This window comes from Eucyclogobius newberryi, unplaced genomic scaffold, assembly GCF_026437365.1.
Source record: "Eucyclogobius newberryi isolate DKJ021-1_F unplaced genomic scaffold, fEucNew1.0.hap1 SCAF_16, whole genome shotgun sequence".
NCBI classification, from domain to species: Eukaryota; Metazoa; Chordata; class Actinopteri; order Gobiiformes; family Gobiidae; genus Eucyclogobius; species Eucyclogobius newberryi.
The window spans coordinates 4,614,203-4,630,067 of record NW_027315790.1 but is presented as its reverse complement, the minus strand read 5'-3'; the positions used below and the strand labels follow the sequence as shown (position 1 = coordinate 4,630,067).

At 47.9% G+C, this 15,865-nt stretch overlaps 1 protein-coding gene and 1 long non-coding RNA gene across 2 annotated transcripts in view; both read left to right on the top strand.

Moving 5' to 3' along the window:
* The window catches only part of LOC140361601 (uncharacterized), a 229,715-nt gene that overhangs the window by 82,170 nt on the left and 131,680 nt on the right, over positions 1-15,865 (top strand). The gene's annotated exons all lie outside the window — the stretch shown is intronic.
* The window catches only part of scin (scinderin), a 43,111-nt gene continuing 39,800 nt past the window's right edge, over positions 12,555-15,865 (top strand). The window contains exon 1 of the mRNA XM_072447323.1: positions 12,555-12,844. Within this exon, the coding sequence (XP_072303424.1) occupies positions 12,658-12,844 (187 nt within the window). The 5' untranslated portion in view covers positions 12,555-12,657. The remainder of the gene's footprint in view (positions 12,845-15,865) is intronic.

The following is a 15,865-nucleotide window of genomic DNA, read 5'->3' as shown; positions in this document are numbered from 1 at the left end:
GCAGGAGGCCCTCTGGCACCAGCAGGAGGCCCTCTGGCACCAGCAGGAGGCCCTCTGCCCTCTGGCACCAGCAGGAGGCCCTCTGCCCTCTGGCACCAGCAGGAGGCCCTCTGGCACCAGCAGGAGGTCCTCTGGCACCAGCAGGAGGCCCTCTGGCATGAGCAGGAGGCCCTCTGGCACCAGCAGGAGGCTCTCTGGCACCAGCAGGAGGCCCTCTGGCACCAGCAGGAGGCCGGCCCACACACTGATCTGTTGGATGCAGTGACAGAGTGAATCCACTGGTCCATATTCACCTGCGACAGTGAAACATAGATCTGACTCGTCTGCATCATTGTGATTTACAGAGCGCTTGGATTCCACTAAGCCAATAGTTCCTCTCCTCTTACTGGAGAACTGCTGCATGGTTGATGTTCTTTCAGCTGCATCACAGGATTTAAACCTGATGCAGTGAGCGGCTTCTCATTTCTGAAACACTCTCTTTGTGCAGTGGTCACTCTCTTTGTGCAGCGGTCACTCTCTTTGTGCAGTGGTCACTCTCTTTGTGCTGTGGTCACTCTCTTTGTGCAGTGGTCACTCTCTTTATGCAGTGGTCACTCTCTTTGTGCAGTGGTCACTCTCTTTGTGCAGTGGTCACTCTCTTTATGCAGTGGTCACTCTCTTTGTGCAGCGGTCACTCTCTCTGTGCAGTGGTCACTCTCTTTATGCAGTGGTCACTCTCTTTATGCAGTGGTCACTCTCTTTGTGCAGTGGTCACTCTCTCTGTGCAGTGGTCACTCTCTTTGTCTCTAAGACATTAACTTAGACATAGTATGTGTCATAATGAAGTGCTTTCCTGATTTTGTGTAAGTTGGAGGAGCAGGGCGGAACCAGATTGGGTTTTGACGGTGGAACTTCCTGTTTCCGTCAAACGTGATCTGGACATGAAAAGCAGCGCTGCGGTTCATCCTTGCTTTTGTCTTTTACAATATTTTCAGATTACACAATTCCTGCTCCTGCGGCCCCGGAGCTTGGGGCCCGTAACATATGCCACTGCGGATACGTGCTGTAATCAAAGCTAAAGACGGTGCTGCCAAATATTAGCTTGTGCCTCTTTTTTCTGTGGTGACTTTTTCATTATTATTATTATTATTATTATTATTATTATTATTATTATTATTATTGTATAACCTATAAAACTGGGAATGATTCTACAAGTGACAAAAGCTTTATCTTGACAATATTAAAGGAGCTTTAAAGGAGACATATTATTCAGAATCAACTTTAATGAGTTCTAAACTTGTTACATCAGTGTTTCCTCATCATTAGTTTTCTCAAAGTTGTATTTTGATTCTTGCATGTTTGAGTTAATCCTGTATTGTCCTAAAACTGAGGCTTGAGAGCTCAGAAAATTCCAGTTTTCACCTTCCCCCTTTCCCCGCCCACATCCCTGTACTTAGTTGTGATTATTTGACAAATGAAGACTCTTAGCCACACGTAGAGTTCTAAAAAAACACATCATGACAATCTGCTGCTTGTTACAGTGACATGTGACTGTGAAGAGGCGGAGCTTATCAGTTCTGTAGTTTTGAACAGGAAGTCAATGGACCTGTTTCTATTACTGAGCCGTTAGATCAATAAACACAACCCTAGTCTCCTTTAAACCTTTTGTTTTACTCAGTTTCGAGTTTGTCTTTTTAAAATGCCATATTTTGTGCACGATCTTCTGTTTTATCCTTCTATTTACATTAACTGTTACTTATGTTACTCTTACTTCAAGGTGGAAAGTTAAAAAAGTACCAAAGCAAAAGTGAATAGTCTATTTAAGTTCAATTTTATTTATTTGTACTTTTCTCCGACAGATTTTAAAGTCAGTGCGTTTTACACTTTTGCGAGCATGTACTTTCTAACCCACTAGACATTTGAAAAGTAAAAGTATTTTTGAGTACCTTCACGGTGACATCCTGCCTAAAGGTTTGGAGTCTTGGCTTGGATCAATTCTTTGTACTTTTACGTCATATATTTTGAAGTAAGAGTACTCTACATTTTGATTGCAAATGGCGTTAGTTTGCAAACTGGGATTTTTTTACATATTTCGTAAAAAGAGCTCAAAAAGAGTCCAGTTCTGTTGACTTTTGAGTTAAATCAGCTCTAAATCTCATCTCCTGAACTACAACCGCAAACCGCAGTCATCAACAGGAAACACACGTGTCACTGAACAACAGAAGCACAGCAACACTGTGGATCAAACTGTTGAAAAGTACTTCTTAAATCTAATACATATTTCACTCAAATACAGCTGTTTGTGTTAATGCATTTTGCACATCAATTACATGAAAAAAAAAAAATAATAATAATAATAAACAGTTTGCACTCAGGATGAACTATTTGCACATTATCTTTTTGTTTTGTTTTTTTGTACACTTTTTTACTTGACAGGACAGTTGTAGTCTGAAATGGGGAGAGAGAGGGGGTATAGACATTCGGGAAATGGTCGAGGGCTGTAATGTGCAAAGCTGTTAAAAGATATTTTTTGTCAATCTAAGAGCTGCGTTTAATATTTTTCTCACTAATTTCAAACACCACATTGTATTCCTCTGATTTCAGAAAAGTAACTGTATTCTGAATAAAGAAAGAGTACGTGGAATACAGTTACTCTAAATTCTGAGTATGTATTTTGGTGCATGTATTTCTTCCCAACACTGGCTCTACATAACTTCATTTCCTGCAGGTGTCATTGTTCATGCTCAGACACAAGTGCTGCTGAAAGCTCTGAGGGCTTGTGCCTACGGAGAGCCTAAGTTTACCGTATTCTCCGGACTATAAGTTGCACCAGCAAAAAATGCATAACAGAGAAGAAAAAACATATATAAGTCACACTGGAGTATAAGTCGCATTTTGGGGGGAAATTTATTTGACGTATAGTCCGGAAAATACGGTAGTCCACAAAAGTTTGCTGTGGCAAGTTTAAGTTTAAGTCTTAAGTTTAAGCTGTGACAGTGACGATTGCTCAGCTCATTTCCTGTCACAAGCTCGATTTATGGATTTAGCATCATGACTCGCTAACAGACGGGTTCACGACGCGCAGTGATGACATCACACACGTCACATGAATATGAACAGCAGAAAGAGGAAACGTCTTTTAGAGGAGTCCAGCCTTGAAGTGTGACTATAGATCCATAGAGTCTGAGACCAGAGCGCACTCACCCTGCCACACCCTGCACTCACCCTGCCACACACTGGACTCACCCTGCCACACCCTGCACTCACCCTGCCACACACTGCACTCACCCTGCCACACACTGGACTCACCCTGCCACACACTGGACTCACCCTGCCACACACTGCACTCACCCTGGCACACCCTGCACTCACCCTGCCACACACTGCACTCACCCTGCCACACACTGCACTCACCCTGCCACACACTGCACTCACCCTGCCACACACTGCACTCACCCTGCCACACACTGGACTCACCCTGCCACACACTGCACTCACCCTGCCACACCCTGCACTCACCCTGCCACACACTGGACTCACCCTGCCACACCCTGCACTCACCCTGCCACACACTGCACTCACCCTGCCACACACTGCACTCACCCTGCCACACACTGCACTCACCCTGCCACACACTGCACTCACCCTGCCACACACTGGACTCACCCTGCCACACACTGCACTCACCCTGCCACACACTGCACTCACCCTGCCACACACTGCACTCACCCTGCCACACACTGCACTCACCCTGCCACACACTGCACTCACCCTGCCACACACTGCACTCACCCTGCCACACACTGCACTCACCCTGCCACACACTGGACTCACCCTGCCACACACTGCACTCACCCTGCCACACACTGCACTCACCCTGCCACACACTGCACTCACCCTGCCACACACTGCACTCACCCTGCCACACCCTGCACTCACCCCGCCCACACACTGCACTCACCCCGCCCACACACTGCCCTCACCCCGCCCACACACTGCCCTCACCCCGCCCACACACTGCCCTCACCCCGCCCACACACTGCACTCACCCCGCCCACACACTGCCCTCACCCCGCCCACACACTGCCCTCACCCTGCCACACACTGCACTCACCCTGCCACACACTGCACTCACCCTGCCACACACTGCACTCACCCTGCCACACACTGCACTCACCCTGCCACACACTGGACTCACCCTGCCACACACTGCACTCACCCTGCCACACCCTGCACTCACCCTGCCACACACTGCACTCACCCTGCCACACACTGCACTCACCCTGCCACACACTGGACTCACCCTGCCACACACTGCACTCACCCTGCCACACCCTGCACTCACCCTGCCACACACTGGACTCACCCTGCCACACCCTGCACTCACCCTGCCACACACTGCACTCACCCTGCCACACACTGCACTCACCCTGCCACACACTGCACTCACCCTGCCACACACTGCACTCACCCTGCCACACACTGGACTCACCCTGCCACACACTGCACTCACCCTGCCACACCCTGCACTCACCCTGCCACACACTGGACTCACCCTGCCACACCCTGCACTCACCCTGCCACACACTGCACTCACCCTGCCACACACTGCACTCACCCTGCCACACACTGCACTCACCCTGCCACACACTGCACTCACCCTGCCACACACTGGACTCACCCTGCCACACACTGCACTCACCCTGCCACACACTGCACTCACCCTGCCACACACTGCACTCACCCTGCCACACACTGCACTCACCCTGCCACACACTGCACTCACCCTGCCACACACTGCACTCACCCTGCCACACACTGCACTCACCCTGCCACACACTGGACTCACCCTGCCACACACTGCACTCACCCTGCCACACACTGCACTCACCCTGCCACACACTGCACTCACCCTGCCACACACTGCACTCACCCTGCCACACCCTGCACTCACCCCGCCCACACACTGCACTCACCCCGCCCACACACTGCCCTCACCCCGCCCACACACTGCCCTCACCCCGCCCACACACTGCCCTCACCCCGCCCACACACTGCACTCACCCCGCCCACACACTGCCCTCACCCCGCCCACACACTGCCCTCACCCTGCCACACACTGCACTCACCCTGCCACACACTGCACTCACCCTGCCACACACTGCACTCACCCTGCCACACACTGCACTCACCCTGCCACACACTGGACTCACCCTGCCACACACTGCACTCACCCTGCCACACCCTGCACTCACCCTGCCACACACTGCACTCACCCTGCCACACACTGCACTCACCCTGCCACACACTGGACTCACCCTGCCACACACTGCACTCACCCTGCCACACCCTGCACTCACCCTGCCACACACTGGACTCACCCTGCCACACCCTGCACTCACCCTGCCACACACTGCACTCACCCTGCCACACACTGCACTCACCCTGCCACACACTGCACTCACCCTGCCACACACTGGACTCACCCTGCCACACACTGCACTCACCCTGCCACACACTGCACTCACCCTGCCACACACTGCACTCACCCTGCCACACACTGCACTCACCCTGCCACACACTGCACTCACCCTGCCACACCCTGCACTCACCCCGCCCACACACTGCACTCACCCCGCCCACACACTGCCCTCACCCCGCCCACACACTGCCCTCACCCCGCCCACACACTGCACTCACCCCGCCCACACACTGCACTCACCCCGCCCACACACTGCACTCACCCCTCCCTCACACTGCCCTCACCCCGCCCACACACTGCCCTCACCCCGCCCACACACTGCACTCACCCCGCCCACACACTGCACTCACCCCTCCCTCACACTGCACTCACCCCGCCCACACACTGCCCTCACCCCGCCGACACACTGCACTCACCCCGCCCACACACTGCCCTCACCCCGCCCACACACTGCCCTCACCCCGCCCACACACTGCCCTCACCCCGCCGACACACTGCACTCACCCCGCCCACACACTGCCCTCACCCCGCCCACACACTGCCCTCACCCCGCCCACACACTGCCCTCACCCCGCCCACACACTGCCCTCACCCCGCCCACCCACTGCCCTCACCCCGCCCACACACTGCACTCACCCCGCCCACACACTGCCCTCACCCCGCCCACACACTGCCCTCACCCCACCCACCCACTGCCCTCACCCCGCCCACACACTGCCCTCACCCCGCCCACACACTGCCCTCACCCCACCCACCCACTGCCCTCACCCCGCCCACACACTGCACTCACCCCGCCCACACACTGCCCTCACCCCGCCCACACACTGCCCTCACCCCGCCCACCCACTGCCCTCACCCCGCCCACACACTGCCCTCACCCCGCCCACACACTGCCCTCACCCCACCCACCCACTGCCCTCACCCCGCCCACACACTGCACTCACCCCGCCCACACACTGCACTGCTCAGTTAGAGCCTCTCAAGGCATATCCTACGCGGATGCGGTCAAGAAGGTGTCTGGTAGTCAGGTGACGGTGGATGCAGTGGGGGCTGCCACTTTATAGTGGAAGTGATTAACTGTACTGGGCAAACCAAGAAGAGATCCGAAAAGACTAAGATCATCGCTAAGGCTGCAGGGAAGTACTTTGGAGCTGGGGGCCCCGAGTGGACGGAGATAGAGGATGCGCTGCGGGAGGGCGCCCTGCCCCATTCTGGCAGTGGGAGTGGGGGGGCTCCCGATGCGCCGTCAGGTTCCGGGGGCTCATAATGGCGGTGGTTGTCTTGCAATGGAATGCGCGTAGTCTTCGTGCTAATGGCCAGGAATTTAAGCATTTTGTCTCTACCTTGTTGAACAAGCCTCACGTTATGTGCGTGCAGGAGACTTGGTTACGACCTAGGTGGGGTTTTGGGATACAAGGGTATGTGTGTGTTAGGAATGATAGGGAGCAGGGTAGAGGCGGAGGTGTGGCTGTGTTTGTCCGAGATGACCTAAATTACGTTGTTGTCAGTGTGAGTAAAGCGCCGGAGGCCCTGGCGGTGAGGGTCTGGCTGGGTGGTGAAGCTGTTACTGTGGTTAACCTTTATAATCTGTGTGGTGAGTTAACGCTAGAGTCCTTACATAGTATCGGTAAGGATGTTCGGGGAAAGGCCGTGTGGTGTGGGGATTTTAATGCGCATAGCGCTTTGTGGGGCGGTAGTGGTACCGATAGGTATGGGCAGGTGGTAGAGGGTTTTATCAATCAAAGGGAGTTGGTTTGTCTGAATGATGGGGGTGGGACCCGCTATGATATGGGGACCGGTGCGGAAAGTGCAATAGATCTTACACTTGTGTCCAAGGAGTTAGCTGGTGTTTGTAGTTGGGAGGTTCTTGGTAATCTTTCTTTTGGTAGCGATCACTATCTAGTCCGCACCGTGATTGGCTTTGGGAGCTGTGTGGTCAGGGGTGGCAGTTGGCAAGGGCGAACTGGGGGGCTTTCCTGAGGAAAGCTGATGATGGTTCTAGGGTTCTGCAGGAAGGAGGATTGACTCAGGTGGATGATCTCAATAGTGCAATTGTCTCGCTCATCACGCAGTCAGCGGTAGGCACGATTCCTAAGAGTGGTGGTAGTGGACATAGGAAGCGGGTGCCGTGGTGGACTGAAGCATGTGGTCATGCTGTTAGGGCGAGAAATGCGGCGTTTCGCCGGCTAAGGGTTGCCCACACTGAGGGTGCCCTCATTGACTACAAGAGGGCCCGCGCTGTTGTGCGGAAAACTGTGAGAACGGCCAAGAGTGCCTATTGGAGGCGGTATTGTTCCAAAATTGGGAGAGAAACGCGTCTCGGGGATGTTTGGGGGATGATTAAGCGGATGCATGGGGTTGAGCGCCGTCATGGGACCCCGGTCCTAATACTGAATGGTGTTGAAGCAGTCAGCGACGTTGACAAAGCTGAACTGTTGGCCAGCACCTTTGTGTCGGTGCACAGCTCTGACAATCTCTCACCTGCGGAAAGGCACTACAGGGAGAGTACTTTGGCCCAGAATTCTGAGCTGATTGGGCACCAGCCTTCGACTCAAGATGACCTTGACCTTCCGTTTAGTTTGTTTGAGCTAAGGAGAGCACTTTCTAAGGCGAAACAGACAGCCCCGGGTAAAGATGAGGTGTGCTATGACATGCTCTCTCATTTGACTGATGACACGCTTGGGCTAGTCCTGGGTCTTTTCAACCGTGTTTGGGATTCAGGTTGTGTTCCATCTGCGTGGAAACAGTCTACGGTGGTGCCGGTTCTGAAGCCGGGTAGGCCAGCGTCTGACCCTTCAAGTTATAGGCCGATTGCCTTGACGTCGCAGCTCGGGAAAACGATGGAGCGCATGGTTACCGAGCGGTTGGATTACTTCTTGGAGAGTCAGGGTTTGCTTCCCGCGCACCAGAGTGGTTTCCGTAGGGGCAGGAACACCATGGATTCCGTGTTGTGTTTGGAATCTGATATCCAGCTGGCCAGGGCTCAGAAAGAAAAGGTTATTGCGGTGCTCTTTGATGTGGAGAAGGCGTACGATATGGTTTGGAAGGATGGGCTCCTCATTAAGCTGCGGAAGTGTGGTGTGAAGGGTAAACTGTTTAACTGGGTCCGGAGCTTTCTGTCTGGCCGGCGTATCCAAACCAGAGTGGGCGCTGCTTACTCTGGGGTCTATGGGGTGGAGAATGGGATCCCGCAGGGGAGTGTGTGTAGCCCTATCTTGTTCAATGTTATGATTAAGGACATCTTTGACGACGTGGATGGGTCTGTTGGGAGGAGCCTTTATGCTGACGATGGCGCTCTATGGGTGAGAGGGAGGAATCTCCGGTTTTACGAGGCGAAACTGCAAAGGGCAATACAGCAGGTGGAGCAGTGGACCCTGAAGTGGGGGTTTAAACTGTCCGTACGGAAGTCTCAAGTGATCTGTTTCTTCAATGGACATAGGGACGTCTCCCTTCGACTGCATGGGCAGGTGCTCGAACAGGTCAGGGAGGTGAGGTTCTTGGGGGTCACCTTTGACGAGAGGCTTAGTTGGCGTCGGCACATTGATGAGGTCAGTGGTAAATGCAAAAGGGTGAATAACTTGCTTCGTTGTCTATCCGGCCAGGACTGGGGGGCCAGCAGAAGGTCGCTCCTGGGTATTTATCGGGCCGTCATGAGGGCGGCTATTGATTATGGCTGTATAGCCTACATGTCTGCGGCTGAGACTAACTTAAAGAAGCTTGATGTGGAGCAAGCCCAGGCCTTGCGCATCTGCTGTAGGGCTTTTAGGACCTCCCCTGTCTCGGCGCTGCAGGTTGAGTTGGGGGAATTGCCGTTACGGCTCCGGAGGCTAGAACTTCTGTTGGCTTACTGGGTGAATGTGCAAGGTCATACGAGCTCTCACCCGGTGAGGGACTTTCTCAGGGTTGATTGGGGGCAGAGTGAGGCTGGCGGTATGATTTTCAGCCAGGTAGGAAATGCGAAGGCGCGGCTTGCGGGGGTTGGTGATCTGCGTGTGAGCCCGTCGGTGGCTTTGTCTGCTATAGCTCCGTGGAAGTTTGTCCCGGCTCCTGTTGATGTTAGCTTGCATGGCAAGCTTAGAGGAGTCGCTGGGAGGGCACCGCAGTTTGCCGTTCAAGCGCTCATCGATAAGCACTCAGGTGATGTGTTTATTTATACCGACGGGTCTAGGGATCCTGAGAGTGGGCGTACTGGCGCCGCTTATTTTGTGCCTGACCTGGGGCTAGCGGTCAAGAAGAGGTTGACAGATCGCCTTTCTGTTTTCACGTCGGAACTTATAGCGATACGGTTGGCGTTGGAATGGGCGGAATCTGCTTTGCAGTGTTGTGGCATTGTGGTGGCCTCTGACAGCCTTTCTGCATTGCAAAGCATTAAATCTGGGAAATCGGATTGCAGACAGGATGTGTTGAATGGCATCTTCTGTCTGATGCTCTCCCTGTCCAGGAAGGATGTGAGGGTTTCCTTCATTTGGGTCCCTGCGCATGTGGGGGTGGATGGTAACGAAATGGCTGATGCACTGGCTAAACGTTCCCTTCGGCGGCCATCAATTGATGTGGCGGTTGAGTTAAGCAAATCTGAAATCAAGCCTGTTATCAAGAGTCATGTGGTCGGCCTTTGGCAGGAATTTTGGAGCCACTGTGTTACTGGACGGCATCTCTATCACATACAGGGTAGTGTGGGTCCTTGCGGGTCTATGGGCAGGAACGCGTGGGAGGAAAGGGCCTTCGCCCGCATGAGGATTGGCCATACTGGACTCAATTGGTCACTGAGTAGGATAGGCAAACATCCGACCGGTCTGTGTGGTCACTGTCGGGTGCCAGAGACTGTCGAGCATGTGCTGATTTGCTGTGAGGCTTATGATAGGGAAAGGGCCGGGTTGGCCTTGTGGTTTCGGAATAATGGGCGGGAGTTCAATCTGCGGAACGTTCTGGCGATCGAGTCACAGGGTTTGTGTCAGGCTGTGGTTGCTTACTTATGTAGCACAGGGCTGGGTAAACGTTTATAGAGGTGGGGGGTGTTGGAGACTGAGCCGAGGATGAGGAGCAAGAGGATGTTCTAACGCGCTTGAACTTCATGGGCCTAGAAACGCCAAAGTGATGGAAGAAGGACTTCTAAAGGATAAAACGACAAAGACGTCCCATGATCTCATGGGCTTTGTACTTCCAAAGCACCGAACGTCAAAGAGGGCGAGGAAGGTGAAGAAGAGTCTCCCTGGAATAAAGCCGGTTGGTCTCTGACACAACAACTATTCTAGTCACAAAAACACATCATGACCTCATGGGCTTTGTAACGCCAAAGCGATGGGAGGATTACTTTTACGGACTACGACAGAGTCTGAGGACTACGAAACGTCTGAGGAATAAAGTCTGGCGGTAATGCAACACTCGGATGCCAACCGCCATAAAACAACAACAACAACAACAACAACAGGTCTCCCTGGAATAAAGCCGGTTGTTGTCTGAAACAACAACAACTATTCTAGTCACAAAGACATATCATGACCTCATGGGCTTTGTAACACCAAAGCAATGGAAGGAGTACTTTTACGGACTACGACAGTCTGAGGACTACGAAAAGTCTGAGGAATAAAGTCTGGCGGTAATGCAACAATTGGATGCCTCTGACACAACAACTATTCTAGTCACAAAAACACATCATGACCTCATGGGCTTTGTACGCCAAAGCAATGGGAGGAGTACTTTTACGGACAACAACAGTCACAACAACAGTCTGAGGACTACGAAAAGTCTGAGGAATAAAGTCTGGCGGTAATGCAACAATTGGATGCCAACCGCCATAAAACAACAACAACAACAACAACAACAACTGCACTGCTCTTTTCCAATAACTCCTTCTGTTTATAGAAGGCTATTTCTGATCTTCCTCTTTTTCCCTCGCGGTGAAACGCTTCATTCTTGTCCTGCTGGAGTCACGACTGTGACGATGTGTAAATGTGTCCGACAGAACAGAGCCGCACTGTCCGGGACGTCCAGCGTGAGAGGAACATTTTGCCTTTACTTTTACTAAAGTGCCTATGACAGGATATTTTTTTAACTTTCCAATTTTGACTTTGTTTGGTGCATTTATTCATAATTGTAGGAAATTACAGGAAGTGACATCACACAAGGGACACTCATTCTAGCCAGTTTATGCCTAAGTTACACAAAATAAATTACTTTTTTGACCCTCTAAATATCAATTCAAGAAAATAAAGCTTTCACGTGTAGTTTTATTTGTAAAAAAAAAAAAGGGTGACATTAGATGAGTTTTGGCTCAGTGGTTGCTAGGTAGTTTGTTAGTGTGATGTCATCAATAACAAGCAGGAAGTACAATTATAAACCTTAAAAAATGTGCTTTTTTGGTATAACATTTTGTGCTTTTTTGGTCATTTGCGCCACTGCTTTTGGGGGTGACGGGGGTCTAAAGAATAAAGTCTAAAGAATAAAGTCTAAAGAATAAAGTCTAAAGAACAAAGTCTTTTAAGAATAAAGTCTAAAGAATAAAGTCTTAAGAATATAAAGGCTAAAGAATAAAGTCTGGTAATGTAACGCTTGGATACTCTTGGGCTTTGTCACTGGAAGAAGAACTGTTAGGACTACGACACAGTCTAAGGAATAAAGTCTGGCGGTAATGCAACACTTGGATGCCAACCGCCATAAAACAACAACAACAACAACAACAACAACAACAACAACAACAACAACAACAAACCGCCATAAAACACCAAAGAAGAAGAAATGCACATTTTAAATATTACTTTTACTTGAGTACAAATGTTCAGTACTCTTTCCACTACTGGGCCTAAGTAATAATGTAATATTATTTTAAATGTTAAGTATTCTGTGTTTTTTCTCTCTATCCATGTTTAAAAGTGCCACAGCATTTAATGATTCAAAATGAAATATTCTCTCTTTTGAACGTCTCCAAAATGGTGTCAAACTGTTTAAAGTTTGAACCCACGAATCAAACCAACACTTTCACGATCAGAATCTGGCTCTAGTTTTCCTCTGATTTCCCTGCACATTTGCCTTGTGCCTTCTACTCTACGACATGGCCTTGTGGTTAAAGCCCTCGGCCACGCCCACTGAGTCTATAAAGCCACTGCTCTCTCGCTCTAAGCTCAAGCAAACAGAGGCGTAGTGTTGACTGCTGCTGCGCGCAAGCCTTTTCACACTGACCAAATTCATACTTCGTAACCATGGTGAAGCATAAGGAGTTTGTGAAAGCCAAGGAGGTGGGACTTCACATCTGGAGGATTGAGAACATGGAGCTGGTGACCGTCCCGGGCAATTCACATGGAAGTTTCTACACCGGAGATGCTTATGTGATCATCAACACTGTCAAGCACAGAGACAACTACTGTTACCAGCTGCACTACTGGTTAGGTAAGAAATATTACCAAATATTCATATTCTTGGTGATCATTGGTAAAGATGGTACAACTTAAATGTGGCTGCAATATGTCTCAAACCTTCAGATTGAAAATGACTTTTGGATGGGAGTTGAAATGTCTTGTTTTCTACAAAAAACTGTATTCAGATGATTCACTTTGAATTTTTACAATATAATGTTAGTGTTTTGGTTAAAAAAATAAAAGAATATCATTAAAATTGTTATTCGAAAAGCTAAAATAGAATTAATCTAGAACTTGAACTTCCAAAACAAAGTCACATAAACAGCAGGACTTAGAATGTTCTGTTCTTTCTGGATCTATGTCTTTTTTGTCTTTTTGTCTTTTGTCACGTTATGTTTGATCTTAATGTGCTTTTTTAAAATAATATTACAAATAATTGTCACTCTGTTCTAAATGTAAAGAAGTTACTGTTCAGGTTCCTAATCATCTGCATGAACCAGAATTCTGTTCTCACACTTTAACCTTTAAGTTTTACTCATGGAATGCTTCTGATTTTACAGCTTTTTAAAAATGTCTTCAAATCTCAGGAGGTGAACTTTGTAACCATGGGTCTGCCACCTGCTCGTCTCCATGGAGATCAGAGAGTTATTGCCTTTCCTCTAAATTGCCTTACATTTGTTTAATTACAGGTGTTTTAGAAGTGACAAAGAAAAGGATCAAATAAACCGTCTCTAACTTTGCCAGATAGACTCATTCTCTGGATTTTTGTGAGATTACAAAACCTTGAGAATCTTTAATGGCCAGTGTTGTGTTTGATTGTGATTGGCCCTAAACCACCAGAGCTGTAGGACTGGACCAATCACAGTGCTTTGTGGTTTGGGCAAAAGCCAAAGGTGAAGCGCCCAAAACAAACCCAAACAAACACGGTGGTGCCAATGGAACTATTTTGTTTTTCAAAATATACACATATATAACACACATATATACACATAATATGTGTATATAACACACATATATACACATATATAACACACATATATACACATATATAACACACATATATACACATATATAACACACATATATACACATATATAACACACATATATACACATATATAACACACATATATACACATAATATGTGTATATAACACACATATATACACATATATAACACACATATATACACATATATAACACACATATATACACATATATAACACACATATATACACATAATATGTGTATATAACACACATATATACACATAATATGTGTATATAACACACATATATACACATAATATGTGTATATAACACACATATATACACATATATAACACACATATATACACATATATAACACACATATATACACATATATAACACACATATATACACATAATATGTGTATATAACACACATATATACACATAATATGTGTATATAACACACATATATACACATAATATGTGTATATAACACACATATATACACATATATAACACACATATATAACACACATATATACACATAATATGTGTATATAACACACATATATACACATAATATGTGTATATAACACACATATATACACATATATAACACACATATATACACATATATAACACACATATATACACATATATAACACACATATATACACATAATATATGTATATAACACACATATGTGCTTTGTGCGCTTGTGGATGGAAAGATTTAACATTTGGATTTCTCTGCTTCTTTCCCTGTTGCGACGCTTCGACCAATCAGACTGAAGTGTTTTTGTATCGATTTAATTTACAGTGAGAGCCGTTCCAGACTGATGAATGAGGAGAACTCAGAGTGCCACATACTTCAATGTAGGAGCCAAGTTAGTTTGTCCACAGATCTGCTATAAGCACCGAGCCAGGAGGACAAAGTGCAACAGGACAACTCTGAGTGTCCTTGAGTGGCCCTCAGGCCAGACTTGAACCCAACTGAACATTTCTGGAGAGATCTGAAAATGGCTTTGAACCGACATTCTCCATCCTCATCATGGAGCTGGAGAGCTGCTCCATCCACCTGACGGAACCTGACGGAACCTGATGGAACCTGATGGAACCTGATGGAACCTGACGGAACCTGATGGAACCTGATGGAACCTGATGGAACCTGATGGAACCTGATGGAACCTGATGGAACCTGACAGAACCTGATGGAACCTGACGGAACCTGATGGAACCTGACGGAACCTGATGGAACCTGACGGAACCTGACGGAACCTGACGGAACCTGACGGAACCTGATGGAACCTGACGGAACCTGACGGAACCTGACGGAACCTGATGGAACCTGATGGAACCTGCTGCTGTGAAGAAGAATGTGAGGAACTGAACTGTTCAGAAGTGTTGGAGGCTTGTATCATTAGACTCAAAAAAGAGGCTGTGATCAGGGCCAAAGCTGCTTCTACAAAGTATTGAGCAAAGGCTCTGAATACTTTATGTACATGAGATTTTTGTATTTATTTAAAACATATATATTTATAGCAAAGAAATACAATAAACGTATTTCCTGTTGACGTTATCGGGTAGAATTTCTAGGCAAAAATGTATTTAATAAATTTATTTAATACATTTTTGAATAAGGCTGTAACATAACCCCTAACCCTTAACCCTTAACCCTTAAACCTAACCCAATGCTTCATATTGATAATAAGAAAACATAATTGTGATTAATTTAATGAGACATAGAGTTATAAGGACGTTCCCTCATCATTGTCCCACTCACACATGTGTTTTGATTTATTCCCACATGTTTTAGTTATTTTTGTTTCATTTCTGATTGCACCTATCCCCTATCCCCGCCCACACGCCTACTTATATTCTTTGACAAATGTACCATAACACCTAAAACATTTATTTTACTTTAGTAAATCCACGTTCATGTAACTTTAAAGGCCGTTTTCTTCAAATCTCACACAAAGACATACATTTCATATTATATTTAAATTATTTGTTAATTTATTTATTTTACATATGATGCTAGTTTATATTTTAGCTATTTTATT